The 17,133-nt window shown below is 57.0% G+C and overlaps 1 protein-coding gene across 2 annotated transcripts; it reads left to right on the top strand.

Annotated features, from left to right (window-relative positions):
• Positions 1-407: 407 nt before the first annotated feature.
• On the top strand, positions 408-10,118 carry NPTX1 (neuronal pentraxin 1). Of its 2 annotated transcripts, none has more exons than XM_077969620.1 (5): positions 408-1,012; positions 1,300-1,507; positions 3,541-3,836; positions 5,019-5,224; positions 5,917-10,118. In XM_077969620.1, the coding sequence occupies exons 1-5, from the start codon at positions 569-571 to the stop codon at positions 5,996-5,998; spliced, it is 1,236 nt and encodes a 411-aa protein (XP_077825746.1). In that variant the 5' UTR covers positions 408-568; the 3' UTR covers positions 5,999-10,118.
• The last annotated feature ends 7,015 nt before the right edge of the window (positions 10,119-17,133 follow it).

Here is a 17,133-nt window from a genome sequence, read left to right as displayed (position 1 = left end):
CGGCCCGAGGGTGTTCAGAGCAGCCAGGAGGGCCGAACCGAATTCTGTCTCCCGGACCCGCGGTGGTTTCCCGCCCGCCTGGAGCCCCGTCGGAGGTTCGGGGACACCACGCAGGTGGTCCATCCTCGAGTCCCGGCCGGAGCCCGACCTCCTTCCCCCTGAGCTCTCGGAGCCTTCGGGGCAGCGGCGCCGGCCCAGACGGGGGCGGGGGAGGAGGGGGCTGCGGCAGCGCCCAGAAGGGCGAGGGGACGCGAGCGGAGGCAGCCCCGGTGGCGCGCTCGTGAGACCCCCGCCGCGCCGCGGGCCCGGGCCGCAGACAATTAAAGCGGGATTCCTCCCCCGCTGACGTCGGCGGCGCGAGGCCCCTCCCGCGGCGGCATAAAAGGCGCGGGCTCCGCAGCGCAGGCGGCAGTGGGGGCCTGACAGCGCGGCGGTGTGGACCGCGCGGCCGAAGAGCGCGGCGCCCAGAGCGCGGTCCGCTCGCGGAGCCACAGCCCGAGCCGGGTGCCAGTCGGAGCCGAGCCCCAGCCGAGCCGAGCCGGGCCCGGAGCGCCCGGTGCCCGCAGCCATGCTGGCCGGCCGCGCCGCGCGCACCTGTGCGCTGCTCGCCCTCTGCCTCCTGGGCGCCGGGGCCCAGGATTTCGGGCCGACGCGCTTCATCTGCACCTCGGTGCCTGTGGACGCCGACATGTGCGCCGCGTCCGTGGCCGCCGGCGGCGCCGAGGAGCTCCGGAGCAGCGTGCTGCAGCTCCGCGAGACCGTGCTGCAGCAGAAGGAGACCATCCTGAGCCAGAAGGAGACCATCCGCGAGCTGACCGCCAAGCTGGGCCGCTGCGAGAGCCAGAGCACGCTGGACCCCGGAGCCGGCGAGGCCCGGGCGGGCGGCGGCCGCAAGCAGCCCGGCTCGGGCAAGAACACCATGGGCGACCTGTCCCGGACACCGGCCGCCGAGACGCTCAGCCAACTCGGGCAAACTTTGCAATCGCTCAAAACCCGCCTGGAGAACCTCGAGGTCCGCGCGCGCCCTCCGGCTCCGGTTCCCCCTCCGGCTCGCTCGCCCCTCTGCCCTACCCTACCTCGTTCCCTACCCGGCCAAGCATCCCCCACCCCCGCCTCAGTAGCGCGCGGGTGCCCGGCCGGTGCCTCCCCGCACCTGCGAGGCCCCGCGGCGGCCACTCGCCCCAGCTCCCTGCCAGGCCGCCCCCGCAGTCGCCCTGAGGGGACCGCGCCGCGGGCCTTCCAGCACGGTCCCCGCGCCTCGCCTAATGGTGTGGTTTCCCCCGCCCTTGCACCCCGCAGCAGTACAGCCGCCTCAATTCCTCCAGCCAGACCAACAGCCTCAAGGATCTGCTGCAGAGCAAGATCGATGAGCTGGAGAGGCAGGTGCTGTCCCGGGTGAACACCCTGGAGGAGGGCAAGGGGGGCCCCAGGAACGACACCGAGGAGAGGGTCAAGATCGAGACCGCCCTGACCTCCCTGCACCAGAGGATCAGCGAGCTCGAAAAAGGTACTGGGGCCAGGGGGAGCCGTGCTGCCTGCCCCCGCCTGCTTGCCCGACCCTGCCTCTGTCCTGATCCCTAACAGCCCAGCTCTGCACTGTGCAAGCCCCAAGCCGCCCCCCTAACTCCGACCCCTGCAGCCCTTTCTCATCCACCGCACCCCTTCCCAGGTTCTGGGCTTCTCGTCGGTGTTTCTAGCAGGGCTGGGTACCCCGGGCTGGGGCTGTCTCTAGGAAAAGGGAGCAGAGGAAGGGATTGCATAGTGCCCCCTCCCCCATCCAGACACACTCACACACTCGCTGGATTTTTCAAGTCTGATTTGTTTAATCCTCAGTAACTTTGCACAGTGGCTGTTGCTGGCCCAAACCCTCCCTACTTAAGAAAGGCTCTCTGTCGCTGGTCCCCAGCCTCAGCAGACAGCAGGGTGCAGGCTGGGGCTGGGTGCTCTGGGTCCCCCGGCCGCTGAGGCTAAGCAGGTTTCTTCCCAGCTACCATGCCCCTGGTGTCCTCTCAGGGTCTCCCGCTCCTCCCCACTTCTGCCCTGAACCCTTACCCTGAGGTTTTCTCTTCTGAGTGACCCAAGCCCTGGCATCTTTCAAACCCCTGAGGTTTCTCAGTCACCAACTCAGGCCAGTCGGCCGGTCACCCGGGGCTCCTCAAACAGGGTTGTAAAAGAGGGGGGGTGCCCAGTGCAGAGCAGGGCCATGTGACCCTGCTCAGACCGCAAAATGTGCCGGACAGATTTAAACAGTGCCATCTTAAGGCTTGTTATGTAACTGAAAAACAGATCAGAAGAAGGAAGGACCTCAGGAGGGAGGGAGAGGGAAGGAGGGGAGATTGGGGAATGAAAAACACACCAGAGAAAGGCCAGGGGCTGGGTCCCTCCCCATCCCCCATTGCAGGCCTCAATGGGTGGGGGGAGCCGTGGGGGTGCTGCACTGAGGGGGCTTGCCCTGCTCTGCTCCTTGCCAGTTGGTTTAGAGGAGGGGTGGTTGCTGGCCGGGCAGGATGCCTTCTAGAAATAATTTTTGGCCTGGGGAACTGGTTTCTTTATGGGCTTCCTGGGAGAACCACGGCCGCTCACCCAGGGTTTGGCCAGGGGGTGTGCGTTCCTGGGCTCTGGGCCTGGTACTGGTGCCCATTGCTGGCTAAGAATGTTTTGCCTGGAGTCAGTCACACCATACCCAGGGTGCCACAGTATATGGATGGGCTGTGGGGGCTGGCGCTCACTGGAGAAGTGGCCGGCAGGGAAGGGGGAAGGTGGGCCTTGTGGAAGGGGAGGCCACCAGGCCTGGAACCTGAGCTATGAGGATGCTTGCTCACCTGAGAGTGTGGCGGCATCCCAGAGCAGTCACCTTGGGGAGCCCTGGCTCCCGGAGTGCTCCCAGCTCCTTGCTGCCCTGCCCTCTCAGCAGGGTTCCAGGCAGAGTCCCTGGAAGGGCCTTGGAGGTTGGGAGCTGCCCAGCCTCACACCCTAGAGGCATTGGTGGGTCCGATGCACGTCTGGCCTGGAGGGAAGTGTGTGGGCATCAGGGCCTGGCTGCTGGGTGGGGAGGCAGGAGCAGAGCCCGGATCAAGCGAGGAGGGGCTCTGCGCCCCACCCCGTCCTGGAATCAGGTCGGTTACTCTCTGGGTAGCTAGCCTCGTTCCTTCTCTGCAGCCACCCCTGCTCCTTGGGTTGACTGGGTATGCCCTCGCTTGGCGGCTGTCCCCATTCCCTTCTCACGCCCACCACGCAGCCCAGTGTAGATGCAGCAGCCCACCAGGCGCTGCACCCCACCCCCACCTCCGCAGGGATGCCAGTGTGTGGGAGTGACAGCCGGCCAGACCCGGAGTGCGGAGAGCTTGGGTCAGCTCTTTACGGATGGCCCTGTGCCTTGGGGCAAAGTACTTGACCTGGGAAGCCACCCGCTCTGCGTCTCCAGAATGGAGACCGGAGCCTGCCGTGGCCACATCACAGAGCTTGGTGGGGACCGAACTCAACTCAGACACTGATAAGCACTTCACGCAGGTGCAGATGTCAGGACTGTGTCCTCCGCAGGTCAGAAAGACAACCGCCCTGGAGACAAGTTCCAGCTCACGTTCCCGCTGCGGACCAACTATATGTATGCCAAGGTGAAGAAGAGCCTGCCAGAGATGTACGCCTTCACTGTCTGCATGTGGCTCAAGTCCAGCGCCGCGCCAGGGGTGGGCACGCCCTTCTCCTATGCTGTGCCCGGCCAGGCCAACGAGCTGGTCCTCATTGAGTGGGGCAACAACCCCATGGAGATCCTCATCAATGACAAGGTAGAGCACCCCCCGGCTCACAGGATGGCAGCGCGAGGCCCCAGGGCCCCAGCTGATGTCGCATGCTAGGACGGGGCTATGGTGGCCTCAGATGTTGATGGGACCCCAAGGAAAGTGTTTGCCAGCTGGGACTGAGGGAGGGGGAGAGTGAAGACCAAGAGAAGTGTGAGGAGCACCCTCACCTGTGCTGGGAGAGCAGGGAGAGCTGGACCTTCCCAGTTGCCACCTGGGGTGGGTATGGGAGAAGGCAGAGAATGATCCATGGGGCCTGGCCCTGCCTGATGATATGGTCTGGACTCCTCCACCAGCTGGTCTTGGAACTGGCTTTGCTCCTTCATAGCAGGGGCCCAGGGATGCTCTAGGCTGATGAGGGGGCCTTAGAGATTTTGCCTGAGTCCAAGTCTATCCCACTCAGCCCCCTAACTCTTGGGAGGAGGACAGGTCTGTGTGACCCCTTGGAAGAGGACAGCACGGGCAGCCTTTCCCTCTAGTGAACCTTCTCCATCCTCCCCTGTTAGCTATGAAACTAGCTGCCAGCTTTCAAACTGCCTCGGCCAGCAGTGGTAGTCAGTGGCTAAAACCAGGGCTGGGAAGTGGATTCCACGTCCTTGTTCCTGTTGCTCTTCCCCACAAAGGGCTGTGCCGTTCTGGGCCGCCTTTCCCCAAGCAAAAAGGGTGTGAAGTTTCTTTCCTCGCTGCTGGACTGTCATCCTTCCCCCCTGGAATGGCAGCAGGAGAGTGAAATTCCAGGTCGGAGGCTGGTCTCAGCTTTAAAAGGCGTCGTACTCCATGACATCTCTCAGATCCTCGGCAAAGGCTTGCCATGTTGTAGAGCGAGAGGGTGTAACAGCTAGAGATGGGATGTTGGAAGAGAGAGGAGAGGCCAGCAAGCAGGCTGCACAGGTGTCTCACGGAGGCCTGAGAGGCAGCAGTGAACTCAGACACCAGGGACGGCTCTCCCTCCAAGGGCTTGTTGTGTAGACTAGCAAAGAGGGAGGAGGGTGAGTAGGAGTGAAGACTGGGCACCCACATGGCCCTTGGGGGTTCCCTTGGTAGAGCATTACATTTCCTGTGTGATTCTGTACCCCACTCCCAGGCGGGGCTGATGGACGCTGAAGTCTGGGGCAGTAGGTGCTGTGAGAATTCAATAATAGTTCTTGATATTTACTTTGCAAGTAGAGATAGGAACAACTGAGGCAGTGAAGATTACGGATTCTGGGCTGTACCCACCAGCCGGCATCTGTCATTCTCCTTCCCAGGTGGCCAAGCTGCCTTTTGTCATCAACGATGGCAAGTGGCACCACATCTGCGTCACCTGGACCACCCGGGACGGGGTCTGGGAGGCCTACCAGGACGGCACGCAGGGTGGCAGTGGCGAGAACTTGGCACCCTATCACCCCATCAAGCCCCAGGGCGTGCTGGTGCTGGGCCAGGAGCAGGTACTGTGCTGGATGTGGTGGGGAAGGGGAGAGAGCTCCGGAACCAGAGGCTGGGAAGGGGAAGAGGAGCAAGGAGGGAGGGAGGTGGCTGGAGAAGTGGTTCCCCTGAGAAGCAGCCTGGGGATCAGGCTGGGCAAGGCCTGTGCCCTGGGTGGACTCGCGCTTGAACTTCCTGAGGGAGTGAGCTTTGGTTTCAACGCTCTCATAGCTGCAGCAACATTTTCTTTGGCATGGGAAGGCCAATTCTGCTTTTAGTGATGAATAATTTAGTTCCCGTGAAGTGGTTTGTCTCCCGTTGGGCATCTAGGAGGGAGACGAAGGGATGGAGAATCTGGGATGTCCATCCCTGTTGAGCAGCTTTAGATGGCATGGAGTGATGTCTGGGCAGGGACCCCCACGCCCTGCTGCTATAGTGGTCCGTGGCTGAGGGACCAGCTGCAGGAGGGGCAGAGTCCCCCCAGGAGAAGCTCCAGGGCAGAGGTGGTCGGTGCCATCCCTTTTCTTGGGTCCTCTCAGGGGAGGGACGGATGTAGGGCTGGAGAGTCGGGGACAGGGAGACGAAATGGCACTCAGGAGTGGCCGTGAGAGTCCGTGATGGGGCAGGCACAGAGGCGCTCAGACCCCTGGCCTCGGGATGGGCCCTCAGATCACCTGGCGACCTCTCTACCCTCATCCTCTGTTTTTCTCCAAAGGACACTCTGGGTGGTGGGTTTGATGCCACCCAGGCATTTGTGGGTGAGCTGGCCCACTTCAACATCTGGGACCGCAAGCTGACCCCCGGGGAGGTCTACAACCTGGCCACCTGCAGCACCAAGGCACTGTCCGGCAATGTCATCGCCTGGGCCGAGTCCCACATTGAGATTTACGGTGGAGCCACCAAGTGGACCTTCGAGGCCTGTCGCCAGATCAACTGAGCGCGGCAGGCCAGGCTGAGCCCGCCCGCCCTCACCCCCTGCTTGTGCGGCGATGATCTGTTTCGTGCGTCTCTTCTCTCCCTTTTCCCTAGGAATGAACCGAGGCCGTCGCCCCTGCACATGCACACGCACACAGCCTGGTTTTGTCCTCATGCACACGAAGCAGCCCCTGCTCCCATCTGTCCCTGAGGAAGCCCCACTTCTCTGTAGGAGCCTGGACTCTCTCAGGCGGGCCCCGTTCACAGCTAAAGTGGGCGCTGCGACGTTTTGAACGAGGCAGAAGTAGGTGAGAGCATCTGTGTGTGCGTGTCTACATGTGTGTGTCTACGTGTGTGCGTGTGCGTGGCTGGGGGAGGCCTTTTCTTAGAGGACGTACTTCATTTCCTTCTTTCTTTTGTCTTTGGAAACATCTCATGATGAAAACTCGTATTTGCCAACTTTGTTAGCTGCGTGCGTGCCTTGGGGTTGCTGCAACCTCAGTACACGCATTTGTCTTTGTTTGCAAACCTTTTTCAGAGCGACATATCTTTATATTGATGTAATAAATGCCTTTTAGTGGGTTGTCAAAGGCCAGGGGCGGGGTCTCTCTACAGAGAACTTTTACTTTGTAATGGAAGTGAATTGTCTCTGAAGGGTGAAGGCGGGCTGTCCTGGGATGTACCCTGTACTCTCCCGTGGAGGAGAGGGGATGGCTGAGGACACTGGCCCTTACCCCAGAGCCAGGCAGCATCCATCCCTGCTGTTTGCATCTGAGAGCAGCACAGGGCCTGGGAGGCCAGCCTGAGTGCCCAGCTCAGTCTGCTCTGCCCCAGGAAGGCCTTGCCCTCGGCCTTCCCACCTGCTCAGATCCTGCAAGGCTGGGGTCTGCCCCTTCTTTCTCGCCTCTGGAGCTGTGCTACTTCAGCCCAGACAGCCCTGAGAGAGGAGCCTCCCACCCACAGCCCAGGAAGCCAGGCCCCAGGGCCCCTCTCCTTTGGCCTCCGGCAGTGCAGACCAAAGGAGACCTTTTAAGGAAAGAAGCTGTGTTTCGCTGAAGACCTGGCCACGTGGGACCACTGGGACTTCAACCCAGCCCGTTGGTGGGAAGGTCCTCTTCGGGGACCTTTGACAGCCATATCCCTCCCAGCACACCAGGTGCCAGGTGAGCTGGTTCAGACCCCTCCAAAGGTACTCCGGAGACCTCACACGTGGAGCCAGGCCTGGCCAGGGTAGGGGCCTGAAACCCACTCCTCCATCTCACGGGGCTCACGGCCTACAGCAGCCTGCAAGCTGACACTGGCCGGTGACACTGACACCTGACCAGTGTCCAGAACCTTTGCCTTTTTTTGTTCCCCGTGAAAAGCAACATGGACATTTCCTTCTAGTCCTTCCAAGGAGGGGAGAGAAGTATGTGTGCGTGTGTGTGTATGTGTGTGTGTGTGTTTGTGTGTGTGCACTGAGTGAGAAAGAGAGCAGGCTCGGGAGACCCTGCCCAGGGTAGGGGAGCTTCCTGCTTTGCATCATTTGGTGGTCGCACGCCCCGAGGGCACCCCGACTCTGTCTCCAGGAGTCTCATCAGCAAGCGGCTGACAAGTCTTTCTAGAAATTCTACTGCACTGCCTGGCTCAGCTGCAGCTGCAGACATTTCTGCAGGAGGAGCAGGTGTTTCTGTCTTCTGTTCCTTCTAGGGCCACCTGTCCCCTTAAACACAGGTCCACGTTGTGTCAAGAACCTAGTGCATCTGTGTGTGTCTGTCAGTGTCTCTGTGTCAGTGTTCTCGTGGGTGTCTGCACGGTACCCGGCCGCCGTTCTGCAATGCATCACTCCCGCGGAGGGGGTGCAGATCAGGCGCCGCGCTGCGCGTTGTTGTTCAACAGTAGCTTTTTCTTAGATAATCGTGCTTCATCAGCGCCTGTCGGGTTGTGGCATCCTTGGATCTGCAGGGATCTTCTCTGTTTGCATGTTCCTCGGGGTGGCGTGTTCCTTGCTCCCTGGGTCCGACGTGTGTTCCCGCACCTGCATGGACTGCCCTGGTTCTGTGTTGTGTGCCGAGTGCCGCCCAGTGTTCTGTGACCGCCCGTGTATCTACTGAAAATGGCTGGGTAAGCAAGCCAAGGGTGTTGGAGGAGGTCAAGAGAGAGCTCAGTTTCCCTCTCCCCCTCCCCAAACACACCAAGAAGCATTTTTAACGTGTAGGTTGAGAACAAGCCTAAAGGATTCCCGTAGCTGGGAGCCAGCGAGAGAGCTTGGAGTCGCCTCTCTAGACCAGATCTAGCCCCACCCTCACTCCAGCCATCTCGGAGCCCTTGTGCAGGCAACACCCAGTGCGGGCTATGCGGGGTGCTCCCCTGCCAGCACCTCCCACCAGCCCCACCCCTGCCGATCTACTGGACCGCAGACCACCTTCTGCCCCCGTGGGCCAGGTGGGAGCTGTCCGTTCAGGACCACGAGCCATCCTCTGCCCTGACTAGCGAGGGGCAGAGCACACCCCAGTGCTTACGCCTCCACCCCTGCAGCCTCCTGGCCTGCTCACCTTCCTCACCCCTCCTCTGACCCACCCATGGTGCCAGGGCCGAAGCTGACCTTTAGCTCCCTCCCGCCCCTTGCTAGGGTCTGAGCCAAGCCCCTCGACTCCCTCACTGTGTTGACACTTGGCACTTTGCTGGCCCCGAGAAAGGTCGATGACACAGCCGCAAATCTAATCCACGTAGTTCCCATCTACTCCTTAATCTGATTGATGTTCCCTCTTGCACTGAATAATACATGCCTCTCTCAGGTAAGCCATTTTATAAAACAAGAAGATAAAAAGCACTGTTGAGGCAGTGTTTGCTTTTGCCGAGCTGGTGTCCGACAGCTCCCTGGGTGTCTGGGGTGGGAGAGCTGTTGACAGAAGCTCTCCGGGCCCTCAGGGGCTTAGATCCCACTTGAGTCGTAAGCCTTCTTGCTTTTGATAACACAGTATTATTTCTCTTACTGTAGAAGAAAAAGTTTATTACCAAACAAGAGTATTTTTATGAAAGAAAAGGACAAACCTATAAATTAACTCAACCTATTTCTCCCTTGAAAATACTTTCAGGCTCCCCCAAAATGTAGAACTGAAAGCATGTATTTTGGAAGAAAGAGATACATTTTGTATGCTTTCTTTTCCTTTTGTAGATTCCCAGTTTATTTTCTAAGACTGCAAAGATCACTTTGTCACCAGCCCTGGGACCTGAGACCAAGGGGGTGTCTTGTGGGCAGTGAGGGGGTGAGGAGAGGCTGGCATGAGGTTCAGTCATTCCAGTGAGCTCCAAAGAGGGGCCACCTGTTCTCAAAAGCATGTTGAGGACCGGGAGGTAAAACTGGCCATTTACGGTGAACCTGTGTCTTGGAGCTGACTTACTAAGTAGAATGAGCCGAGGATTTGAATATCAGTTCCAACCTTGATAGAAGAAGCTTGGGTTTCATGTGGTTCACATTAAGAGGATAGAATCCTTTGGAATCTTATGGCAACCAAATGTGGCTTGACGAAGTCATGGTTTCATCTCTTAAACACAGTGTGTAAATGTGTTCAACTAACGATGGGAAATGTATTACTTCTGTACGCAGTGGACTTAAGCGCAATTTGTTGAAAGGGAACAAGTCATTGAAGAGAAAAAAAAAAAAAGCCCAATACTTAGAGTCCCAATTTTGTCTTATTTGCCAAAAAAAGAAAAAAAAAAAAAAGCAAACCCCCTAGAGTTGATATTGTTATAATGTATATACTGTATAATATGAAAGAGAATCGATGTATCTTACTTTTTCATTATTTGCTAACCAAAGCTGTACATTTTTCATATGATCTGCAGCCTTTTGGGTATCAAATGGGTCAAAACCATGGGACCTGCCACCTCCCATCAGCAATTCTGGAAATGCACTATTTCTACTGGTATTCTTGCTTTTTTTTTTTTTTTTTCATTTTTCTTGCTGAAATGACATGAATTGTTGAGTTTATTTTTACACAGTAAAGAGTGGAGAAAGACTGTGGTCTCCTTAGAACGTCTCTTCTTTTCTGAGGCTTGCCAATGCCACCTCCCCCTGCAGCCACCCCTCTTCCCCAGCCAGGTGCAGGTGACCCTCACCCGCAGGGGGTGTGTGCCTCACTTGTGCATTGCCCTGTGCCCTTTAACAACCCCACACCATCTGGTGACGCTGGATGTTGCATGGAGGGGTCTCCATTTCACAGGGGCAGCTGACAGAGGCAGAGAGTGGCTCAGTGATTCCCCAACTCAGTGAGGCGGCTCGGCCTGGGATATAGGGTCATTCCCCATTCTCTGTCCTCTCCTGGGTGGACTCGCGGTCCATAGCAGGGTCCGGGTTCGAGGTGGCCCAGGCTTGTGCCGAGGCAACTCTGGCAGTCCTCTGCCCCAGCCTGCTAGCAGGTACTTAGCCACGTCTGGTTGCCTTCCCGCTTTGAGAGTCCCAGGAACCTTCCCTGCACTTGTGTGAGAGTGTCTGAGAGTGTCCCTACAGAGGGATAGATGGCCTCAGGAATGCTGGGCCTCGGGCTGAGCTTACCTCCCTGTCCCCCTTGTGGACCTGGCTTGACTCTGGATGTGTTTAGAGCTTGCGAGCTGTTGCCTCCAAGGGACAGAGTGACCAGGACCCAAGTGCCCTGGGGTGAGTGATTCTAACACACAACCTGAAGTCAGGGGACATGGAGCCAAAATCACCTGCCCAGTGGTTTGGTTGGTGCCCCCCACCTCACACACACACACAGATGCGTGTGCGCGTGCACACACACACACACACACACACACTGGGTTGGCAGAAGTGACTGGTCACTCTGGCTTCCTATTGGCATCGCCTGGGGATTCCCCGCCCAGTGCTCTGGTGTTCCCTGGCCAGGAGTCAGGAGTGGGGGTTTGGTGGGTGTGAGCGAGCCACCTGTCACCTGTGGAGGGAGAAGGTTTGGCCTCAGCAAAGCAGGCAGGGAAGCCCCTGTATCCCTGCAGGAAGAGCCTTGGTCAAGAGAGAGAGGCCCTGCCAGGCGGGAGGCCCCTGGCCTGTGTTCCCAGAGCCATTCTCGCTGGGTGGTGTTCACCCCAGGGTGCACGCTCATGGTTGGGCCCAGGATTATGCCAATTCCAGCGGCTCCAATGGACACACCACCTCATACCTCCCACTCAAGAAAGTGCAGAGTTATGTCTGTGATAACGTCACGCATACATTTCTAACTTCTATGTGAGAGTGCATTCAAACACTTAGGTTCTTTAACTATCATTAGATGCGAAGTACTTTCTGCACTTCTCACACCTGATTTTGGCTCATCCATGAATGCCTTCAGGGGGCCGTGGAGCTAAGAACAGCTGCTTGGAAGGAAGCCACGGGCCTTGCAGCTCGGTGGAGAGAGGTGGGAGTCTGGGCAGTGGGACATGGGCGCAAGAGGTCAAAGCCAGAGGGTGTCTTGGAAGTCATTGACTTCAGCAGCCTCTCGGGTGCCTGAAACTGTTCTCAGCTTGCACGCTTCTGGTGATGTGGAGCTCATTACCCCAGAGAGGCATTCTGTCCTATTTTCAGACGGCTCTGACTATTGACAAGTTTTCTTTTGCGCTCCTGTCTCTTCTTTTTCTGACATTTCGTGCTTGGTTCCTTGCATTGAGCTACAGCTCCTGCCCATCTGTCCTGACACGGGAAGACGGGGATCCCTGAGTCTTCACCAGTTCTGCCCCACACAGCAGCCTCCTCAAAGTGCGCTGGGCCAGGGGCGGCACCTGCATGGCAGCTACTTCTGTCCCTGTCCCTGTGGAGAGGGAGATGGTACGTCCAAGACCTGTAAGACGTCAGGGCCTTGAGGGTCTGGGCTTTGAAGAACCTTGAGGGTCGTCTAGTCCAGCTCCCCCACTGTTCAGATGAGGGGACTGAGGCCCAGAGGGGCTGTGTGGCTCGTTCAGAGTTGCGCAGCTTAACATCCAGGAATCAGAACCCGGGATTCCTGACGCCCAGCTCAGTGCTCTCACCTGCCTGGCTAAACAGCAGGGTCCTGAGCTGTGCTGTGGGGCTGGTAGTACTCTCTCTCAGGGCTGTGAAGATGGGACGAGGAGCTGTATGCACAAAGCCTGGTATGAGCAGGTACAATTGGGGGCAGACCCCCTACTTTGTGCCATACCAGGATACCCTCCTCCAGCTTTGTCTCCTGAAGGCCGGACACCTCCCCTCACTGCCCACGGCCCTTCCCCATGCATCAGTCCCTCCTGGGACGTCAAAGACCCAAGGGGAGCTGGGAAATGTTGCCTTCAGGTTGGACCATGGGGCACCCCAGCTGCAGCCCCTGGACCCCAGTGCCCCCCATGTCATTCACACCAGGAAGCTCAGGATGTCTGGGGGTCCCCTTCTCAGCTCCTGAAGGCTGCATCCCCCACCCCCATGTGGGACTGCAGGGCACCTGTCCTCGGATCTCTCCCTCCCCACCCACTGAGCTGCTCCAGGACTTGTCAAATCCCCCACCCAAGCCCCCTAAGCAGCAGCAGGGGAAGCTGGACCAAGCCCTGGAAGGTCTGGGGATGTGGCTTGAAGTGGCCCCCTGCAAATGCAAGGCCTCTGGAAGCCCCTGCATTTATCCTGGGAAAGGGCCTCTGGCTCCAGGTCCCCCAGCTGCCCTCTTCCTGTTTTTGGTGCTCCAGGAAGCCGGACATGTGTACGGCCTTGAGCCCAGCTGTGGGCTCCTGGAGCAGAGGCATCCCAGTTGAGGGAGTCCTGGCCTGCTTTCTCCCTGTGCCCATTCCCTGTGAGGTAGCCGGGGGTGGGCTTATCCCCAGCAGTACCCTTTCGCTGGCACACAAGCTCCTTCAGCTCGAGGAGGTGGCTGCTCACACACCCACACTCACGCACAGCTAAGTCCCTGTGGCCTCGGCTTGCTGAGACGTCTGCCCCACGGCCTGAATGTCCTTCCTCTCCCAGATGCTCAATGCCTGGCCTGGGGTGCTCCCTGGAAATGCCACAGACTCTCCCTCTGCACTCACTGGTCACACATTACTGTCATATTGGATTTTTAAATAAATGTTTCTAACAGTTTAACTCTTAAAACCTGGAAATTGGCTGGGCATGGAAGCACATGCCTATAATCCCAGCACTTTGGGAGGCCGAGGTTGGAGGATCACTTGAATCCAGGAGTCCAAGACCAACCCGGGCAACATAGTGAGACCCCCATCTCTACAAAAAGTTTTAAAAAGCTGGGAGTGGTGACCTGTGCCTGAAGTCCTACCTACTGGGGAGGCTGAGGTGGGAGGATCCCTTGAGCCTGGGAGGTGGAGGCTACAGTGAGCCATGATCCCACCACTGTACTACAACCTAGGTGACATAGCAAGTCCCTGTGTCAAAAAAAAAAAAATGCCCCCACATTGGTTTGTTATGGTTTGAACTGTGTCCCCCGGAAATACAGCTCCAAGTCCTAACCATGGTGCCTGTGAATTTTACTGTATTTGGAAACAGGGTCTTTGCAGATGTGTTGTCTTTATAAGAAAAGGAGAGGCCGGGTATGGTGGCTCACACCTGTAATCCCAGCAGTTTGGGAGGCCAAGGCAGTTAGATCACCTGAGATCAGGAGTTCGAGACCAGCCTGGCCAACATGGTGAAACCCCATCTCTACTAAAACTATAAAAATTAACTGGGTATGGTGGCACATACCTGTAATCCCAGCTACTTGGGAGGCTGAGGCAGGAGAATTGCTTGAACCCAGGAGGCAGAGGTTGCAGTGAGTCAAGATTGCACCATTGCACTCCAGCCAGGGTGACAAGAGCGAAACTCCATCTAAAAAATTTTTTAAAAAAATAAAAAGAAAAGAAGAAGAAGAGACACAGAGGAAGAGAGACAGCCTGTGATGATGGAGTCAGAGGCTGGAGGGATGCAGCCGCAAGCTGAGGAGTGTTGGAGTGACAGAGTGAGACCCTGTCTCAAAAATGAAAACAAATCTGAAAATCCTTTTGTCTCACAGCTCCTCTAAGAAGGACACTTACATTCCTGAGACTGACCTGGTCACATGTGGAGTGGGCAGTGGCCTCCCAAGCCTCCATCTTCCCCACCCCACCCCAGCACAGAACAATAGGTTAGGGCCAGGTGCGGTGGCTCACGTCTGTAATCCCAGCACTTTGGGAAGCTGAGGCAGGCGGATCGCTTGTGGTCAGCAGCTCGAGACCAGTCTGGCCAACATGGTGAAATCTCATCTCTACTAAAAATACAAAAATTAGTCAGGTGTGGTGGTGGGTGCCTGTAATCCCAGCTATTCCAGAGGCTGAGGCAGGAGAATCACTTGAACCTGAGAGGCAGAGGTTGCAATGAGCTGAGATTGTACCATTGCACTCCAGTCTGGGCAACAGAGCTAGACTCCGTCTTAAAAAAAAAAAAAAATTAGAACAACAGGGTAGGATCAGATGGCCTATGGGGTCCCTTCAGGCTCTCTCTGGTGCCCAAGGGCTGGCTTCCAACTCATGAGGACCCGTGGCATCCCTCTGTGGAGGCCACCAACCCTCCCTGCGCCAGCCCCCTCCTCCCTGCTGGCCCTGGAACTCGGCCCTGACACACCATTGGTCTGGTGGGCCTAGGATGTGCCTTCGCCAGACTTTTCCTCAATGGTGACTTCCCCACTGGAGACTCTGTTGCCCTTCCTCAAACCTCAGGCCAGACTCCTGCCCACTGACCACAGTGTGTTTAAGGTCTGGACTCCAGTGGTGGGCCAAGGTCAGGCTGTCTCCCGGAAGTTTCTCAGCTACCATGTAAATGGGGTTGAGGCAGGTGCTTGTGGCGGGGTCTCCACACTGGAGGTCAGTAGCCCCTGCCAGGATCCCCTCAGCATTCTCCCACTAGGGACAGTGGAGGGACTGGCCGAGAGGGCAGGTGCAGGAGACGAAGTGCCCCGGTCCCAGCCTTGGAGACATGCAGTCATTTGCGCCCATCCCAAGCAACTGCCTGGGCCAGGCGTCCAGCGGCTGGCCAGCAGCCGAAGAGGAGGGGCCTCCGGAGGCCGGCTGCAGCCCAGAGTCCGTGAAGGCAAGTTGCGGGGGGCGGGTATGAGTCTGCGTGCTCATGTGCCTGTAAGACATTGCCAAAGAAGCCGTCTGTCCCCTGCTTGATTTCTGTGCTTCCCAATTCAGGCCAAGGTGGGGGCCATCTGCTAAAGTGGGCACAGAAAACACATTTTCACTGTGCAGAAAATTGGCTTCCAAGGAGAGGCTGTGCTCAGCACAGAACCAGCCGGGAGCAGTGCAGGCAGACAAAGCGGGGGCTGCTGCAGAACCCGGGGCAGGGCTGCCCCTCCACACACTTCCCTCTGCCCCCAGCTCCCCAGTGGCTAGGCTCCAGCCTGCTGGACCACCCAGCACCTCCGATGCATCAAGCCCCTTCTTGGGGGCCCGTGCATGGGGGCTGCATGTGGGGGCTACTGCCCCTCTTTCATTTATTTATTTATTTGTTTATTGAGATGGAATCTTACTCTGTTGCCCAGGCTGGAGGGCAGTGGTGTGATCTCGGTTCACTGCAACCTCCACCTCCCAGGTTCAAGCGATTCTCTTGCCTCAGCCTCCTGAGTAGCTGGGATTAGAGATGGGATTTCGCCATGTTGGTCAGGCTGGTCTCAAACTCTTGACCTCAGGCGATCCACCCACCTCAGCCTTCCAAAGTGCTGGGATTATAGGTGTGGGCCACTGTGCCTGGCCTCCCTCTTTCTTTCAAACGCTCCTCTTCTAATGAGACATAATTCACAAACAATGCAATTCACCTATGGAAAGTGTGTAATTCCACGGCTTTTGGTATAGTACAGTACTAATTTTTAAAAATTGTGGTAAATATGAATAACACCAAATTTACCATGTTAACCATTTTTAAGTGTGCAATTGAGTGGCATTCAGGACATTCACAATGTTGTGCAACCATCACCACCGTCTATTTCCAAAACTTTTTCATTACTGCAGACACTCTGTCCCCATGAAGCAATAACTAAGTCCCCGTTCCACCCCAAAGCCCAGCCCCTGGGAACCTCTACTTTACTTTCTCTCCTTACGAGTTTGCCTGCTCTGGGCGCCTCACAGCAGTGGAATCCTACAGTCTGCCCAGCTGCCTGACTTCTGTCACTTGGCATCGTGTTGCCAAGGTCCATCCGTGCTGCAAAGAGCTCAGGTGTTTCTTCTTCTTTTTTTTTGTTTTTGAGACGGAGTCTCACTCTGTCGCCCAGGCTGGAGTGCAGTGGTGCAATCTTGGCTCACTGTAAACTCTGCCTCCTGGGTTCACGCCATTCTCCTGCCTCAGCCTCCCGAGTAGCTGGGACTACATGTGCCCGCCACCACACCCAGCTAATTTTTTGTATTTTTAGTAGAGACGGGGTTTCACCATGTTAGCCAGGATGGTCTCTATCTCCTGACCTCGTGATCCGGCCGCCTCAGCCTCCCAAAGTGCTGGGATTACAGGCATGAGCCACCGCGCCAGTGCTTCATTCCTTCCCACAGCAGAATAAGATTCCTGTGTGTACACAAACCGCATGTTGTTTATCCATTCCTCTGCTGAGGGACACCTGGGTCATGTCCAGCTTTTGCTTTTGTGAATAATGCTGCTAAGAACATGGGTGCCAGTGTCTGTTGGCGTCCTTGCTTTTGAGTATATACTCAGAAGTGGAATTGCTGGATCATATGAGAATTCTATGTTTAGCTTTTTGAGGAGCTGCCAAACTGTTTTCCATTCCCAGCAGCAGTGTACAGAAGTCCGATTTCTCCGCATCGTCGCCAACACTTGTGATTCTCTGGTTTTAGACGGTAGCCGTCCTAATGGGTGTTAACTGGTTCTTCATTGTGGTATGTTTGTTGTTGTTGTTTTCTTTGTTTTTGGGATGGAATCTTACTCTGTCACCCAGGCTGGAGTACAGTGGTGTGATCCCAGCTCACTGCAACCTCCCCCTCCCGGGTTCAGATTCTCCTGCTTCAGCCTCCTGAGTAGCTGCGATTACAGGCGCCTGCCACCATACCTGGCTAATTTTTGTATTTTGAGTAGAGACATGTTGGCCAGGCTTGTCTC

The sequence above is a fragment of the Macaca mulatta genome, chromosome 16 (assembly GCF_049350105.2).
Source record: "Macaca mulatta isolate MMU2019108-1 chromosome 16, T2T-MMU8v2.0, whole genome shotgun sequence".
Classification (NCBI taxonomy): domain Eukaryota; kingdom Metazoa; phylum Chordata; class Mammalia; order Primates; family Cercopithecidae; genus Macaca; species Macaca mulatta.
Note: the sequence above shows the minus strand (reverse complement) of the source record. Positions and strands in the feature narration are given on the sequence as shown.